The sequence below is a fragment of the Coturnix japonica genome, chromosome 1 (genome assembly GCF_054131305.1).
Source record: "Coturnix japonica strain WE chromosome 1, WE-NBRP24, whole genome shotgun sequence".
NCBI lineage: Eukaryota > Metazoa > Chordata > Aves > Galliformes > Phasianidae > Coturnix > Coturnix japonica.
Genome location: NC_140663.1, coordinates 58,544,257 through 58,559,366, shown reverse-complemented (window position 1 = coordinate 58,559,366; position 15,110 = coordinate 58,544,257). Strand labels below are relative to the sequence as shown.

Below are 15,110 nucleotides of genomic sequence, written 5' to 3'. Positions count from 1 at the left end.
CACTATTCTTTTCTGGATTAGTTTTGGATTTTCTTCTGAAGTTCTTCTCTTACTGTTCATGAAATTATTTCTTGAACCCACACAGAAATGAGAAAAGGCATTACTGACTAAAAAGCAGGGTTTGAGGGACTCTGGTGAAGAGAGTCAGAAAAGCATTCCCAGATCAGCTAATTTAATTTCCAAAACAGATTATCTGAACAGGCTTGTGGTAGGTACATTTTTGCCCTTCATCTCAGCACAGCTCATTGTTGTGTCTACTGCACTTAACATTAGAGTTGCTGTTATTCTGGTGGCTGTCCATTACTCAGCGCGGAAAGAACAAGAAAAGAAATTCAAGCAACAGTTAAACCAAGAAACTTGGCAAAGGTCAAGTGTGTAGCACTGTACAAAAAAAGAGTCCAGCAAGACCCCGTGGCAAGAATTCAGTTTCTCTGTGACCAGCATCAGTGCTCCTGCAGCCTACAGAAATTAGTAAGAAACCAACAGCAGTTAAGTCCACAAGTTTTATGACAATTTCAGTGAGCATTTGTTGGATAAGCACTCAAAAGAAAGTACTGCAAGAACAGAACTCTCTAAAAAGCAACATGAGTTTCATAAGCATGTATTTCAACCTCTACATCCAAACCAGCATGCCCTTTGCACCCCTTCCAGCCGGCTATCTTCCAGTCGGTTTCACCATAAAAATAGGAAGTCTCTGTAGATGCTGGGAGAACTTCAGCAGGCCCCTATTGCCATTACCACTTACCAGTACAGAAGAACCATGAGTATCACCAGTAAAGCCAGGGTGACTGTTGTACTGTTCACTTCTGCGGAGGCAAACACCAGGAGATCTGCGAGCTCCATTTTCCTCCACCACAGTGTCAGCCTTCAGTGGTACAAGTTTGCACACAAGGGAAAGTCTCCTCAAGAGCTGATAAAACTCCCACTGCTAATTGAATGACATCTGCAACAAAAACAGGAACCAAGAGGGCAAAAATACATCAAGTCAAGTATGAACTGCAAACCTTTCCTGTTCTTATCAACTGCACACTCAGAGAGAGAACTTTTAGGTTTACCAAATAGTAGGATGTAGCAATTCCCCCTCCCCTTTTGCTGACTGTCATGTCAGTAAATATTTACATATCAACTGCTTAAGACATCAGTGCGGTCAAATGGGTTTCTAGACAACAAGTGTGGGAGACTGGGGAAAATGTGGGAAAAAGAAGGAGGGGAAGGAAAGCCTGACCCTGGTGCAGATCATGGAGGAAGAATACTTGACCACCCATCGTCCGTGTCTTAGCATGCAAACAGTGGTGTTCTGTGTAGTAATAAAACCAGAGCATTTCTGCAACAGAAAACTTCATTGGCACTTATCTCCAAACTGGTTACACTTTAAACACAGTAGAGCTGAAATTACCCCAGCTAAAAGGAGGAATTAGGGGAAAACTCTTCTAATGTGACTACAAGAAGACATATATAGAAACTAATGAGCAGAAAAATACAACTGTAGCACCATGGTAAGTTAGAGTCACTCGCACCAGCCATTGCATAGGTAGCACTGTTTGGTCAGATCATCTCAGGTCCACAGGTACCACAGCATATTTTCCTGGCTCCATACAGTGCCTCCTCTAGAGGTACCATTCACCACAGCATTAGTATGTAGCCAGAGAATCTCTGGTACTGGGATTAATATTAATATAAGCATGTGCTCCTATGTGTTTCTGCACCATGGCACAGTCAAGTTGTCACAGAACCCAAACACAGTCTGACTGCAGTTCAGGAAATGGGTTGCCCCAGCACGTGAATTCCTCAGCTCTCTTCCTCAGTTTCCTCTCTGCAAACCTCAATCCTATTTCAAAAATCTGATCTGGTATAATGAGAAAGGTCAACCAGAAAGTAAGCCCTGAAGCATGTCTATGCGAGGAGACCTGTTACACACAAAGTTGCTAAAGACCAGTATCAAAAAATATTGCAGATTACAACATGAGCAGCTGCAATTTGCAGGTAAACACTTGCCCATGATAAAATTCCCAGAAACTATGCGGTATCATTTGCAACTTACGAAACTATAAATACACATAAATGTACAGCAGCCTTCCCATAATGTACTGAAAGTTAAGGGAACTAAAACTAACCCAAAAACTCAGTGAGAAAGAGGCAGTCTGCAACGTCTGATTCCCATAACACACCGGATGAAGAGTGGTTTCTTCTCATACAACCCCAAGATAATAGCTTAGATTTAACGTGCGAGGCTCCTCCAATATCACTGTATTACATTTCCTGCTCTTATCAGAGAAGTTAATAATATAGGTATCAAAAAAGTAAAGTCTCTAACACAATGGAGTTTAATTTTAAGAAGATTTGGCTCTACTCTAACTGAATCACTGCTATTTTGGTTCTCTGCGCTGCACAACTGCATTAATTCCCTTCCAGCCTCAGATCCTTGCAGAATAAGTAAAAGGTGTTAACCAGCTCATTGGCTCCACAGGATAGCAAGGTAGATCACAGAAAACCTTTCTTATTGTATTAACATTGCTATTGCTATTCAGGGTCAATAACAGCTCTGCTAGCTTGCAGCTGCCAAGTTCCCTAAGAACAATTGCTACAAAATGCAAGACCGGTGATGCAAGGAATTAGTCAGTGGGCAGAAGCCAATCCCACTTGAAGAAAATAATTAAAACAAAACAAAAATCAAATATCAATACTCATTACATTCTTTCCAAAAACAAAGAAACTCTATCACAAATGTAGAAGGTAAAAAAATAATATTCCTGTTTCACTGTGCATTAATTTTCTTGGCTTTTTAGTTAAAGGTCAAAAGGCACAAAGGAACATGGTGAAGTGGGCAGTACTGGTGGGAAGTGGAAGGTTGGGCTAGACGATCTTAAAAGTCTTTTCTAACCATTATGGTTCTATGATTCTATGATTTATCTGCATGTGGAGGATTGATACCTTCCTATTCAAGACAGTGTCAGAAGTTCTATTAAGTTCAGCAAACACAGAGTACAGATCTTGCTTATTTTTTAAGAAGTGCACTGAAGCCTTTTCCCAGTCACACTGGGAGGTAGTTGGGATGAACAGTTCTTAAACACACACATTATAATAGAAAATAGGCTCTCACATCAGCATCCAATTTGGAAGAGAACACATAATCAAGCTCCCAACAACAACAACCATAATTTTCTGCTGTTGATATTGGAGTTTTATTTTTGCTTTGGTTTTTAATCCTCAGCACCTGTTTCTTACTAGAGGATTTTAACTTGGCACCTCCAGCCATTGGGAAGGGCAGCAGGAAGCAATATTTCCAAAACTCACCTAGAACACACCTAAGTGCTGTCCCAGAGTCTAGTACTTTGGCTCCATGAAGAGTCAGAGAAATCCATCACACTTTGAGGGGCAGGGGAAAGGAATAAGGAGGGATGCAGACAGCAACAAAAAACAAAATATTCACCAGTCCTGCTTTCAGCATCCTTGCTTTACTAACAGGCCATTTACATGAGAAAAAACATTCTTATTAACAAATTAACAGCAGATATATTTATCACCAACCTCTCGCTGTTTGTGTGGGTATATGTTGCTCAGGCTGATATAAGGATATTTAAAAACTATGGAGACAGATACAAAGTCCTCACTAACCATTTGATGAAGGAAGACAGAGTCAAGTTGAAGCAGAGAGGCCTTTTCCTTTTCATCTCAGCACTAACTGCATTTGCCTCCACAGGGGTTCTCCCAAAACAACATCTACCAAAGTTCACGGTTCCTTGATGAGGTGCCATCCGAGCTCTTCTCTCCTCAGGCAATGAAAATCCACCGATCTCCACCACGATCTCAAACACAAACTTACACTCAGAATACCCATCTCACTCCTCCTCCCTCAGCACTGACGCTGCTGCAGACCTAGAGGTCCCAGCAAAATGCAGACCTATGAGACAGAAACAGGACTGAACTTTAGCATATATATGCATGTTGGCAGCAGGAAATATTAAAAAGGGAAGTGCATTACTACATTCAGAGTATAAGCAGTTGAAATGTTCCTCAACTAAAAGAGAAAAAAAGGCTATCCAGGTTTTCCAGGAAATGTTCATTCATTAAATTCCTGTCTGCTCTAATTCCAAGAATATCATTTTTTTGTTAATGCTCCTCCAAAACAATGTGTTTCAACTTCAAAATTAATACAGGTGCGGCAGTGAGCCTCAGCAGTGCCAGACATAAACAAGTATCTCTCAGACAGGAAATACAGAGCTTATTAAAAAAGCAGGGTTAAAGACATTCTCAGTAGACCTAAATCACATTAAGGATTTTGACCAGTCTTCAAAGCACACTGAATGGAAAATGTGCTCTCATGTATTTTGGAGGCTAATGACTAACCTGCCTGACTAACCAAGAACTCTTGCTAATGACCAAATTCAACTTCCCTCATGCTATGCTACCTCATACATTTTAAGGTCTATAATAATCTAATTAAGGCCAAGCCATATCAACTTCACCATAGATGAAGGAAGTCTAGACAGGTGTTAAGTTTTAATTTTAAAGCAGTTCCTCTCTATAGAAATTTGTAGCACAGTCTTTAGATCAAGGAAATTGTGTTATACAGACAGCTTAGCCACAAATTACTGCAAATGAAATACCACAGAACAGCTTAAAAACATGAGATTAATCGGAGACTAGTTTACATGTAAGCTTTAACAAAGCCATGTACAAAACTGTGTATGTATAGAACATTAATTTATCTTAAACGAAAAACCTTTCCAGAGCAAAAATGAGTTATTAACATCTTCAAGGTAGGTCAAATCAAAAAGATCAAAGGCACTGTTCTCAGAGTTGTTTTTTTGGGGGGTTGGGTTTTTTTGGTGTTTTTTTTTTCCATTTAATATACATATTTAAAACAACTTTAATAACCAAAATCCTGGGAATATTAATGTCTTAAAGCAGAGGGATTTACAGCTGCTATGACTCCATTATTACTATCCCTGTATAAGGAGATTGGTCAAGCAGATTAACCAGGTGGTCTTAACCCCCTGCACAATAAGCTATAGCAAACTACTCCAAAGACAGACCACTGAGGCATCAGAGTCCAGATCAAAAGATCCTGCTCTGCATTCCAAACAGACAAGGAGCACTGAAAGGACACTGTGGACTCGTGGAATATTCTTGAACCACCTTGAATAAAATCACTCCAGTGAACTGGATCTCCAAAAAGCATACACTGCAACCATGAAACCACATTGAGGAAGCTGCTTTCACAACACTTCCTACTTAATTTGTTTCCCTAAGTCAGAACCTGGCTATATTTACATAACTGCTTCTCAGATGAGGGGTACCTACCCTAAAATTCCAGGAAGGCTGAAATACTATGCAAACTTGCACTTCACCTACAGAATTAATCTTAGATGACTAAAAGTTTTGGTACTTCAAGCTCAGTCAATATCACAGGGGCTAAAATACCTCATTATACTAACTAAATGTAGTGCCACTGTACTAAGTCCCCTCTAAAGCAACAAGCTGTGAGATATCCTACTTATTTCAAAGAACTCCACTTAGAAATAGCACAGATTTTGTGGTCAAAAGGAACATCAGTTTCTTCCTCTTGCTGTGAGAGCTCAGAATGAGTTTCTAAAATAAAGTTACCTTTGCTGATAGTGACATTAAGGTCTTGCAGCCCCAGTGAAATTCCAGAGAAAGCAGAAATTAATGCAACATCTGCTGCCCAAGGCCAGGCATTTCTAAGCAAACGGGCATTATTAAATAATCAGTAACTTGTTTATATTTCTATAGCTTGCTTTAGAAACATTGATTGATTCAAGCAACCCTATAATTTCATTGTGCTATAAAGTTGACTGGAGATAAGTAAGGATTTATGTTCACGAATCAATAGTTCTACCTTGATAGCAAAAGCCAAAGAACCCTGCCTAGACAAGCCTTGCAGCAGCACAAAGCAGTGTTAATGTTTGCCTTTGTAACAATATCGCGATAAGAAACAGTATGTTATAATTATTTGTATGAAGTTCAAATTTTAGATTACGAGAAAAAACATTTAACCTTCTCTGACTGAAAATCTACTTTAGATGGCAAACTCAACGTTTGAATTTTCCGAGCTGAATCTGAGTGCTCAGCCACAGATCAAAAGAGCTGCAAAAAACTTTACAGAAGCAGCATGTTCTATAATTTAATTAACTAAATTGCTCTTATCAACTTCTCTTTCACTTACTAGCCCATGGAATCAACACCAGCACATACAAAGATCAGTCTTTTTCTGAGCTTTGCAAATGGAAAGATGCAGAATGCAGGTTTTCTCCCATTAACAGAAAAATGTTGAGAACTCAACGTGTTCTGCAGCTACTACATTTCCCACCTTACCTCTCCTCTACTTTGCAGTTCAATGATTTTATTATGGAATCCTTTCAATAGGATACAGAGAGATTTCTGTAGAGAAAAACTACACACAGCCTCCTTAAAAAGAGGCAGCAGCTTCAGAAACAAGAAGCCTCAACATTGTACTGCCCTGAGCAATGGCTCCTGAACTTCCAGCTGGACAAACCCTGACCACTGAGTCCTCTGGGTCATCTGAATGGAAAAAAAATAGATTAAAGAGACACAAACAAGAGGAACAATGTAAAGAACAGCAGCCAAGAAGAGGTAGGGCTGAGTGCACTCTCCTAGAGTTGCTGTGAGTGGATAGGACAAACTGAACTCCCATGTTTGAACAGAGAATGTTCCCATGGATTACGATAGCCTTCAAGCTGACTAGGAATGGTAGAATCAGGTCCCAGATAGGAACTACAGACAGTATCAGATCTGCCTGTGTGTCTTACCTCTAACTGTTAAACATTAGAGTGCCTGGATGCAATTAACACTCCATGATTAATAAGAAAGCAAAAAGAAAAAGAATGCATGATGAAGTAGACAATACAAACATAAAGAACAGGATGGGCACTACAATTCAAGCATTACCACCATCTAGCCTCAGTATAGAAGGGAAGGTAAACCGGCAAGTAGAAGGGTCAAAATCAAGCAAGTCAGACCAGTACTATTGCCATCATAATGATTTTCAAACTTCAAGAAGCACAGAAGCTACTAGTTGATATCCTCATGTTGAAAGGAGATACAACTGCAAATAGACTCAACGTGGCAGTTCAAAGTAATTGCTAAGAGCGACCTCAGCTCTTCAGCAGTTCTCTACCAGCATCCATAGAGCCTCACTTTTAAGCCACAACACAACCCATCATGGGACAGGGGAAGCTGAATGCAGGGTTTGGTGATTCTGCTCAAGCTCCTGTTTGAGACAGGCAGGGGACGCTGGTGCCCTGTTGACTCTCTTGCCTTCGGAGATATTTACCATGCTCCCCAATGTAAATATTTCAAAATACCAACAATTGCGGGGTGAACAATCATGTCGGACACTTTCAGATGGCTGTAAGAACACAAAGTATAGGGTGCACTGAAACACAGAGAGTCATAGCTAGAAGACCTAAGCGTCTCTACACTGTGGGCCACAGAGGCAACATAAAGTACATTGAAAGCCTTATCTGAACACATGCCCCATCCAGGGGATATTCTCTATCTAAATTCACGCATCACATGATGAAAAATCCTTGTCAGATCATGCCCGGTATTCCCAAAGGCTTTCTTACCCACACGACAGAACACAAATAACTAACATGCAAACTGTAGCCTCTTACATGCTACGGAAGGGTGTATGAAACACACCTATGGTTTTGCTCTAGTTCAGCCTTTTGTAGCTTCCCATTCATCACTTTTTTTTCCCCGCAGTCCTTTCTGCAGGCCCCTCATGCACTGATTTGCAAATCAGAATTCCCTTCAGCTCCCTCCCACTCCTTCTCAGCAGATAGGTTGCAACATACACAGGCATGCATAATTGGTGAGGGGGCAAAAACAGAAAAAGTGAATAACAAACTTACACAACAACCAAAGCAACATTTCCACATCTGAGCTCTTACTGCTAATCTTGGCGTACTTGATTATTACTTTTTTATTTTTTCTAAAGTGCTACTTCTTCATTTGTACAATTGTGACAAATACAGGCTTCACTAAAGGCAAAGAGGGTCAAGGCCTCACAGCAAGAAAAACGATGTTCCCAAGCTATGAAACTCAGAAGGATCAGGGCCAAAATCCTAATTAAGCTATTTTATTTGCTTGATTTAAAATAAATAAATAAATAAATAAGTAAAATGCACAGTTTTCCTGCAGTCGCATGAATCTGAGAGTGAATTTGTGATTTCTGAATGCTTGAGGTTAGCAGTACTTCCAAAAGGGCACGAACCCAATAAGCTGACCTGTTAGCCACAGGAAGCGAGGTTAAGTGGAAGACTAAGTATGGTGGCATGTGAGCTGAAACAGCAAGAACTTAGGATCAACCCAATTCCAGCCCTGCCAATGCTCATGTTAACTTGCTCTCTTAGACTGATAGATAGACGAGATCCAAGCCTAACACTCACAGTGAGTGCGGCCTCCTACCTCTTTCCTATCTTCTGATGCCAACTGGCAGATGAGCCCAACTCTAAACTGCGGCTGGGTTAATGAAGAAAGGAAATAGGTAACCTTCTCAGTTTCACTGGAAAAAAAAAATAAAAAAATCTATGGAAAACAACTTCAAGCCATCATACTTTGTCTTGTTACTGGCTGCTGATCAAAGCTAGAGTTCAACTTGGAAAACCATGGCCCTGTGACAATCTGAGAGGAGTGCTTTGTACTCACCACAGAACCTAACAAAGTCTTCAAGCTCCAAGGGTCTTGGGTGTTGTTTTTTTTAAAACACTTATTAGAAGTTTCTTTCTACTCTGAACATGCTGTTGCTTTCCTTACCTTCAGCCAATTAAGTACAACAAGCTCAAGCAAGGGACTGCAATGATAAATCTGCTCCAGCTTGAGCACGGCCAGCAACCCTGGCAACTACTCACAGTCAACTTCAGCTCTGAAGTGCTCTTTCTAACCCAGAACACCACCACTCGCCAGCACTGCCACCTTAACCTGCTCTCACAGTTACATTCACAAAGCAACCCAAATGGCACAGTAGGTACTAGCCAAAATTAAAGCTAGGTGCTAGCTCAGAGTGGCAGATCTGTTAGGCACACACCAAAAACTATGGCCCTGTCCCAGGTATGCTAGGATTTCTGTATGTGAACACTATAGAGATACACACTCTTTCCTAAAGTAGAAATCCCACAGAGATCCCCCCCAGTTTATCAGGTGTTGCCTCAAAAGCTCTGGCTCTGCTTGTGGTAGCTGAGGCTACAACAGCAACCACCCAGTATTGCTGGACTAATTGAGACACCCGGGGGGTGAAGGGATGTTGTGATGAACTCTAATTTATTTCCCTCACCCTAGTAAGCAAAGTGACACATGAATACGAGATGCCAGATGGAGTAAGCTGTCTGGAAATGAAGAAATGCCTTGGGTTTCAGGAGGGACCTAGATTTATGCAAGACTGGAAGCCAAGGGCAGAAACGGTGGAGATAGCCAGGACCAAGACCTTCCCATGCATTTGGTGAGGTATACAATCTACTGCTCATCTTTGCCCCAGTTACATAGTATCACAGAATAGTTTGAGTTGGAAGAGAATCTTAAGGACCATCTAGTCCAGCTCCCCTGCAACGAACAGGGACACTCACAGCTAGATCAGGGTGCTCAGAAACCCATCCCACCCAATCTTGTTTGGATGACAGCAAGGACAAGACATCCATCACCTCTCCATGCAACCTGTTCCAGTGCTTCACCACCTTTATTGTAAGAAACTTATGTTCAATCTAAATCTCTACTATTTTAGTTTGAAGCCACTTCCCCTTGTCCTATCACAACAGACCCTGTGAAAGTCAGATCCCTTGCTTCAAACAGCCCCCCTTTAGATACTGAAAGACCACTCTCAGGTTTCCCTGGAGCCTTCTCTTCTCCGAGCTGAACAGCCTGAGCTCTCTCAGCCTGTCCATATAGAGAGGTGTTCCAACTCTTGAACTACTTTTGTGGCCTTACTCTGGACACGCTCCAACAGATCCACATCTCTCCTGTACTAAGGACTCCACATCTGGACATAGCTATGCCATCACTGAAGGCAGCCAGGCAGGACCTGCTCTTGTTTTCCACTGGCCAGCTCTGCAAAGCAGTTCAGCAAACCCACAGAGTCAGATACTCCAGAGGCCTTGCACATGCACATGGGGCTTTCACATGGGTTGCCACCAGGAATGATGCCTGGTGCAGGCAGAGACACTGTCTTTGTCTCTGAGTGGAGAACTCCAACTCCAAGGGTAAAATATTGTTCTTCTCTTAGTATACGTAACTCGAATTAACCTTATTGGAGCATTGTGGGTACACTGAGAAGATTACACTCTTTAATGTGCAGTTACAGCTGTATTGTAAATGCAACATTACATGTTTTCTATTATGGTTCAAGACTGCTATGCTCTTCAAGACTGCTATAAACCCCAGAAAACAGGGGTTTATAATGGAAACACTGAAACACTCACTCTAAAAGCCCTGGCAGAGAGGAAATATAGCTATAAATTCAGCTTCTGTTTTCTAGCATATACATTGACAAGGTATGAATAATATGTATTGCTACAGTTAGAACAGACAGATGTACACATTGCTCAGGGTAACCTTTGTTGCAAAAGTGGATGATGGAAAAGGCTCTAAGTGAAAAGAGCAACCTTTTGTCTTGTCTTTAACAGAGTTACTACAGCTGCAATAATGACATGAAAACAGCAACAGAAATATAGTAGCCTGTGCACTAAGGCTGATTTCTGAATGCACAGTTCTTAAAAAGGGGGGTGACATTTTGGCAGCCAGTGAGAAGGAAAAGGTACCTTTCTCCTATTTTCCCTTCAGCCTCCCTATGTTGAAAAGGATTGTCAGCTTGGATACTGTTCAAATGACATGGCAAATCAACTCACCAGCTATTGCAAATCTAGCAATTACTGAACTTGATAATGTAAAAAGACACTGATCTGCTTGGCAAGAGAAAGATGGGCAGGTAACAGCGCTATTGCTGGGGCTGTGACATTTGGGAATTTCTTCCGATATTAATAGCAACCGCAGCAGTGGGTCAATATGGTACCATTAACCACCTCATGCTGTTGGACTTCTGATGCTGTCATGGTTTTGTCCATGAAACAAAACCACTTCTAGGGAGGTACGCTGACATCAGGTGCAACAGGGAAATCCATGGCCATGTTAGATGCAGCAGGTGGAGCAATATCAGCATGCAAGGAAATACCCCAAACACAGACAAGCTGTCAGCAAATACAGCCCCTGTTTGGTTTTTTGGGGGTTTTTTTGGTTTTTTTTTTACTAGTGCTGCTCATGCATGGGAAAAAGGTACTTGAATGCACAGGAGGTACTTTCACATTCAATGCCACTTTCCCAGAAGGTTATTTTCTATTATACATGCATTAGAAATATCTGACACTGTGATCACTGAGAACGTAGGATGCACCAGAAGCCTGTGAGGAGCAGCCCATGTGCCCTCCCTATCACAGCAGCATGAGTCTGGAGCTTCCTACCAACCCTGCCGCTGTCAGTTCAGCATCCCCATCTGAGATGCACACCCCCTCCTGGTGGGTATGCACTCAGGAGCACTATCTTTAGCATTCTTACATTCATTTCCTTCATGGAGGACATCTGCTTGTCAGCTCTGTGCCACTTTATACCATCAGTGCCTACAGTGTGCAAGCCCGGCCCACAGCCGTACCTCCATGCTGACCTCGGAGCAAGAAGGAACAGCCTTGTTGTCCGGACCTGTTCTGCACTTGGCAGCCTCTGCAGTGATTAACGGCAAAGCTGCTTTATTACCATTAAAAGGGCAACACAGTTCTTGGCAGAACTGGGAGCTGCCTCTCACATTGTGAGCCCTTCCCTAACACTAACTCCTGGTTTTGCTCCCACATCCTTTTATTTAAATAGGGTCTGGCACCAGCAGCCTTAGCTAAAAAAAAAAAATCCACGTTGTTCCTTCAGTACATGCAGTCTTCAGCATTGTCAGTAAACTATTTGTAGAAAGGAATACAGCTGTGTCATTCAGCCCAGCACCCATGTCTGTGACGTGTACTCAGCCCTGGGAGGCTGACAGAGCATCTCTGAGCCAAGGATTCCCCAAAGCTCTCTGAGAATTTTGCTCTCAGGCATAATGACCAGCAGCGGGTCAGGGGGAGCTTCCAGGGCAGCCACTTGTCCAGGGATCACTGGGAGCCATGAACACACAAAGCTGCTTCTCCTCCTTACACTCTCCTGATGGCAGCATGCAGCCAGAGCATTTCCAATGTTTCCAGTGCTGGTCGTGGGGACTGGCACAGCCTGGAAATTGTGGCTGCCTACAGCTCTGCTGCAGCAGCAGAGACACTGGGACAATGAAGTGTATGCAGGAAAAGGCTGCTGCAGATGCTTACACTAAATTTATGTTTGGCTGTTTCTTTCTACTGAGACCCAGAAAATCGAGTTAAAATGAGGAGGGGGAAACAAAAAAATAAGGAATTGTAAAAGCTTAAATTGAGCAAGAAGTTGGACGTCTTAAGACCCTTATTCATTAGAGAAAGATCTCCAGTCCCTACAGAGAGTGGGGTTTCCTCCCCGCCTCCTTCCAAGACTGAATGAATATTTATTCCCACTAACTTTCTCCCAGCACAGCCAAGCAGCCGTTCTTCTGACCGCAGCTGCAGGGAGAATGGCATCCCTGTGCCACTGCTGCCACGTGCTCGCACTGCAAACGCTGCCGTGAGCCAACCCCAAGCAAGATGGGCTGCACAGGAGCAAAAGGGCAACGTCAGGCGGCCCGCACCACGATGCCAGGATGGTGGGCAGGGGGATCTGCAGCCCCCCTCGTCCAACTCCAGAGCAAACACCGGGAGATCCTTACCTGAGTATTTCTCCTATGCTTCTCCCACTGGTTCCTGGTTGGGCTGCCAGCAGGCAGTCGCACTGCAACACCCCGCAGGGAGCGGTGCACAATGCGGTCGCCCTGCCTCCCACGGCACACACAGGTGCCTGGGGAGCTGCTCTGCTCCCCTGGAGTCCTTGCCATGGAAGGGCTTTGCGAGGCTGCGTAGTAGAAGGAAACAGGCACCCAGACATCTACTGAATACATATTGTAAAATATATATGTGTGCACACATACAAAAGGAAGACTCAACACGTGTTTTTTTTTTGCCTACAGTATGGGGAAAATGGGAAGTTCGGGTACTTGCAATACTCTTTGTGATTCTGGAGGGGGTTGTGTTGCTGGGAAGGGAAAGTGGGGTTAGGGGGAAGGGAAGGATGAGAAAAGGATGACAAGCAGCTATTGCCAAATAACTTCATAAAATCAGATCGGAGAAACTCAAATGTTCCCATGCACTAATTTGTTAATGACTGGCCTCAAGCCTTAAAACGTGCCCATACTTAACTGTATCCTCCACTGAAGTGAATGCAATTGAATCTCATACTCCAGTTGTTCCAGAAACTGGGGGCCTCTAGAAATTACAAGCATGGCTTAGTAATGGTGAGATTTTAGAAGTAATTACGGGCTTATCCACACTGGGAGTTGCTGTGCAGCAGCTTTGCATGCACAACTCCCCTCCCCTATTCTGGATGTGTATTTCTCACTCATTTTGCTCTATCTGACTTTGTTTGCACTGGTTGGGATTTCAGTTCACAAGTTACCTTCTCCTGAACTAACAGACTTGTGCAAGGTGAGCATAAACTGCATACTCTCTTTCAACTCATGGTTAAGCCTTTTTTTAGGTATTTTGCCCAGAGAAGCTGTGGACGCCCCATCCCTGAAGGCATTCAAGACTGCGTTGGATGGGGTCCTGGGCAACCTGATCTGGTGCCTGATTTAGTGGTCAGCAAACCTGCCCATGGTAGAGGGCTTAGAACTACATGATCTCTGAGGTCCCCTCCATCCTAAGCCGTTCTGTTATGTTATGATGATGATTACTCCCCAAAAGCTGGATATTTATTTTGAAGATCAGAAGCAAAGTTTCTCAGGAAGTCCTGAATCTTGGAGATCAGTAGGAACACTAAATGCTCTGAGATCCTCAGGAAACTTTAGAAACACGGCCCTATTTTCATAACTGGGATCAAAATATTAGTTTTTCTAACACCGTGTGGAAAACAGAGCTGAGGGGAGAATACTCTGATTTCAGAGCTAAATTTCTCAGTAATTGGCCCCCATGCATAACAAGTTTTAATGATAATTCAAGGGAAATATAAATAACACTTATAATCTGTCCAGATTATAGTCAAAGCTTTAAAGTTTTGCCCAAGTTTTATTAAATGCACATGCACCAAAAATGTGGAAAATGTTCATATATGACCAGGCAGAGAAGTTTTTCCAAGACCAGGAGTTATTAAGCTCGTGGATATACAAACAGCTTTCTATTATCTGAGATAAAGCGGAGGAGGACAAAGGGTTGTTTTCCTAGAAAATGGAAAATAATAACACAAGGGCCATAGAGGAGGTAGTGCTGCACAGACTTGGCATCCAGGAAGACTTAGCTCTCACACCGTGCTGAGCCAAAGCTGTGTGGCTTTATGGACACCTTCCCAAATCAAGAAGACTTCCAGCTCCTGGGGCATGATACAGAGGCACCAGGGAGTGCTACAGAGCTGCAGAAGACCTGCACCGCTCAGACAACCTATCCTCTGTGGGGTTGGCAAGCAGATGCAGGGCATTTCTGGTCATGCCAAGCCACTGAAAGCTAACAGAGCCCACATGAACCAGAAGGGGTTCAGCTCCGAGCAGGGCTCTGTGCCTTGTCCTGTGCTCCCAGAAAAACCTGGCACCACACAAATTGCATACTTACTCCATAGCCTGGATAAGCCTTCCAGGATGATTAAGATTCTACAGTATGTGACTTTGAAAAGTAAGGTTTCATGGACTCGCTAGAAAAATGTGAGTTTTGACCTGGCACTTTTCATTCTAAGAGTTCTGAATAATCTTTCTTACTGTAGGTTTAGAAAAGACAAAGAATAGAAAGAGTATGTTCTTTTGACTCCAGTTCAAGTTCAATTGATACAAAATCTATTAATCATTGGCATGTAATTTACATTAAGAATGCCTGTATTAAGGCAGGGACATAGAAAAGCTGGGATGGATTGCTTCCTGAGATCTTGTGGCATTAAGGCTATTTTTTTCTTTGTTCCGA

The 15,110-nt window shown here is 42.6% G+C and overlaps 1 protein-coding gene across 2 annotated transcripts in view; it reads right to left on the bottom strand.

Moving 5' to 3' along the window:
- The window catches only part of TBXAS1 (thromboxane A synthase 1), a 238,587-nt gene extending 225,532 nt beyond the window's left edge, over positions 1-13,055 (bottom strand). The window contains exons 1-2 of one of the 2 annotated variants that reach the window (XM_032445779.2): positions 12,842-13,055; positions 746-943 (exon numbers count right to left, since the gene is read on the bottom strand). In XM_032445779.2, coding sequence (XP_032301670.2) covers positions 746-843 — 98 coding nt within the window. In that variant the 5' untranslated portion in view covers positions 844-943; positions 12,842-13,055. Of the gene's footprint in view, positions 1-745; positions 944-3,615; positions 3,901-12,841 lie in introns of those variants that run through there. The other variant, XM_015867313.3, reaches the window with a different exon arrangement.
- Positions 13,056-15,110: the final 2,055 nt, after the last annotated feature.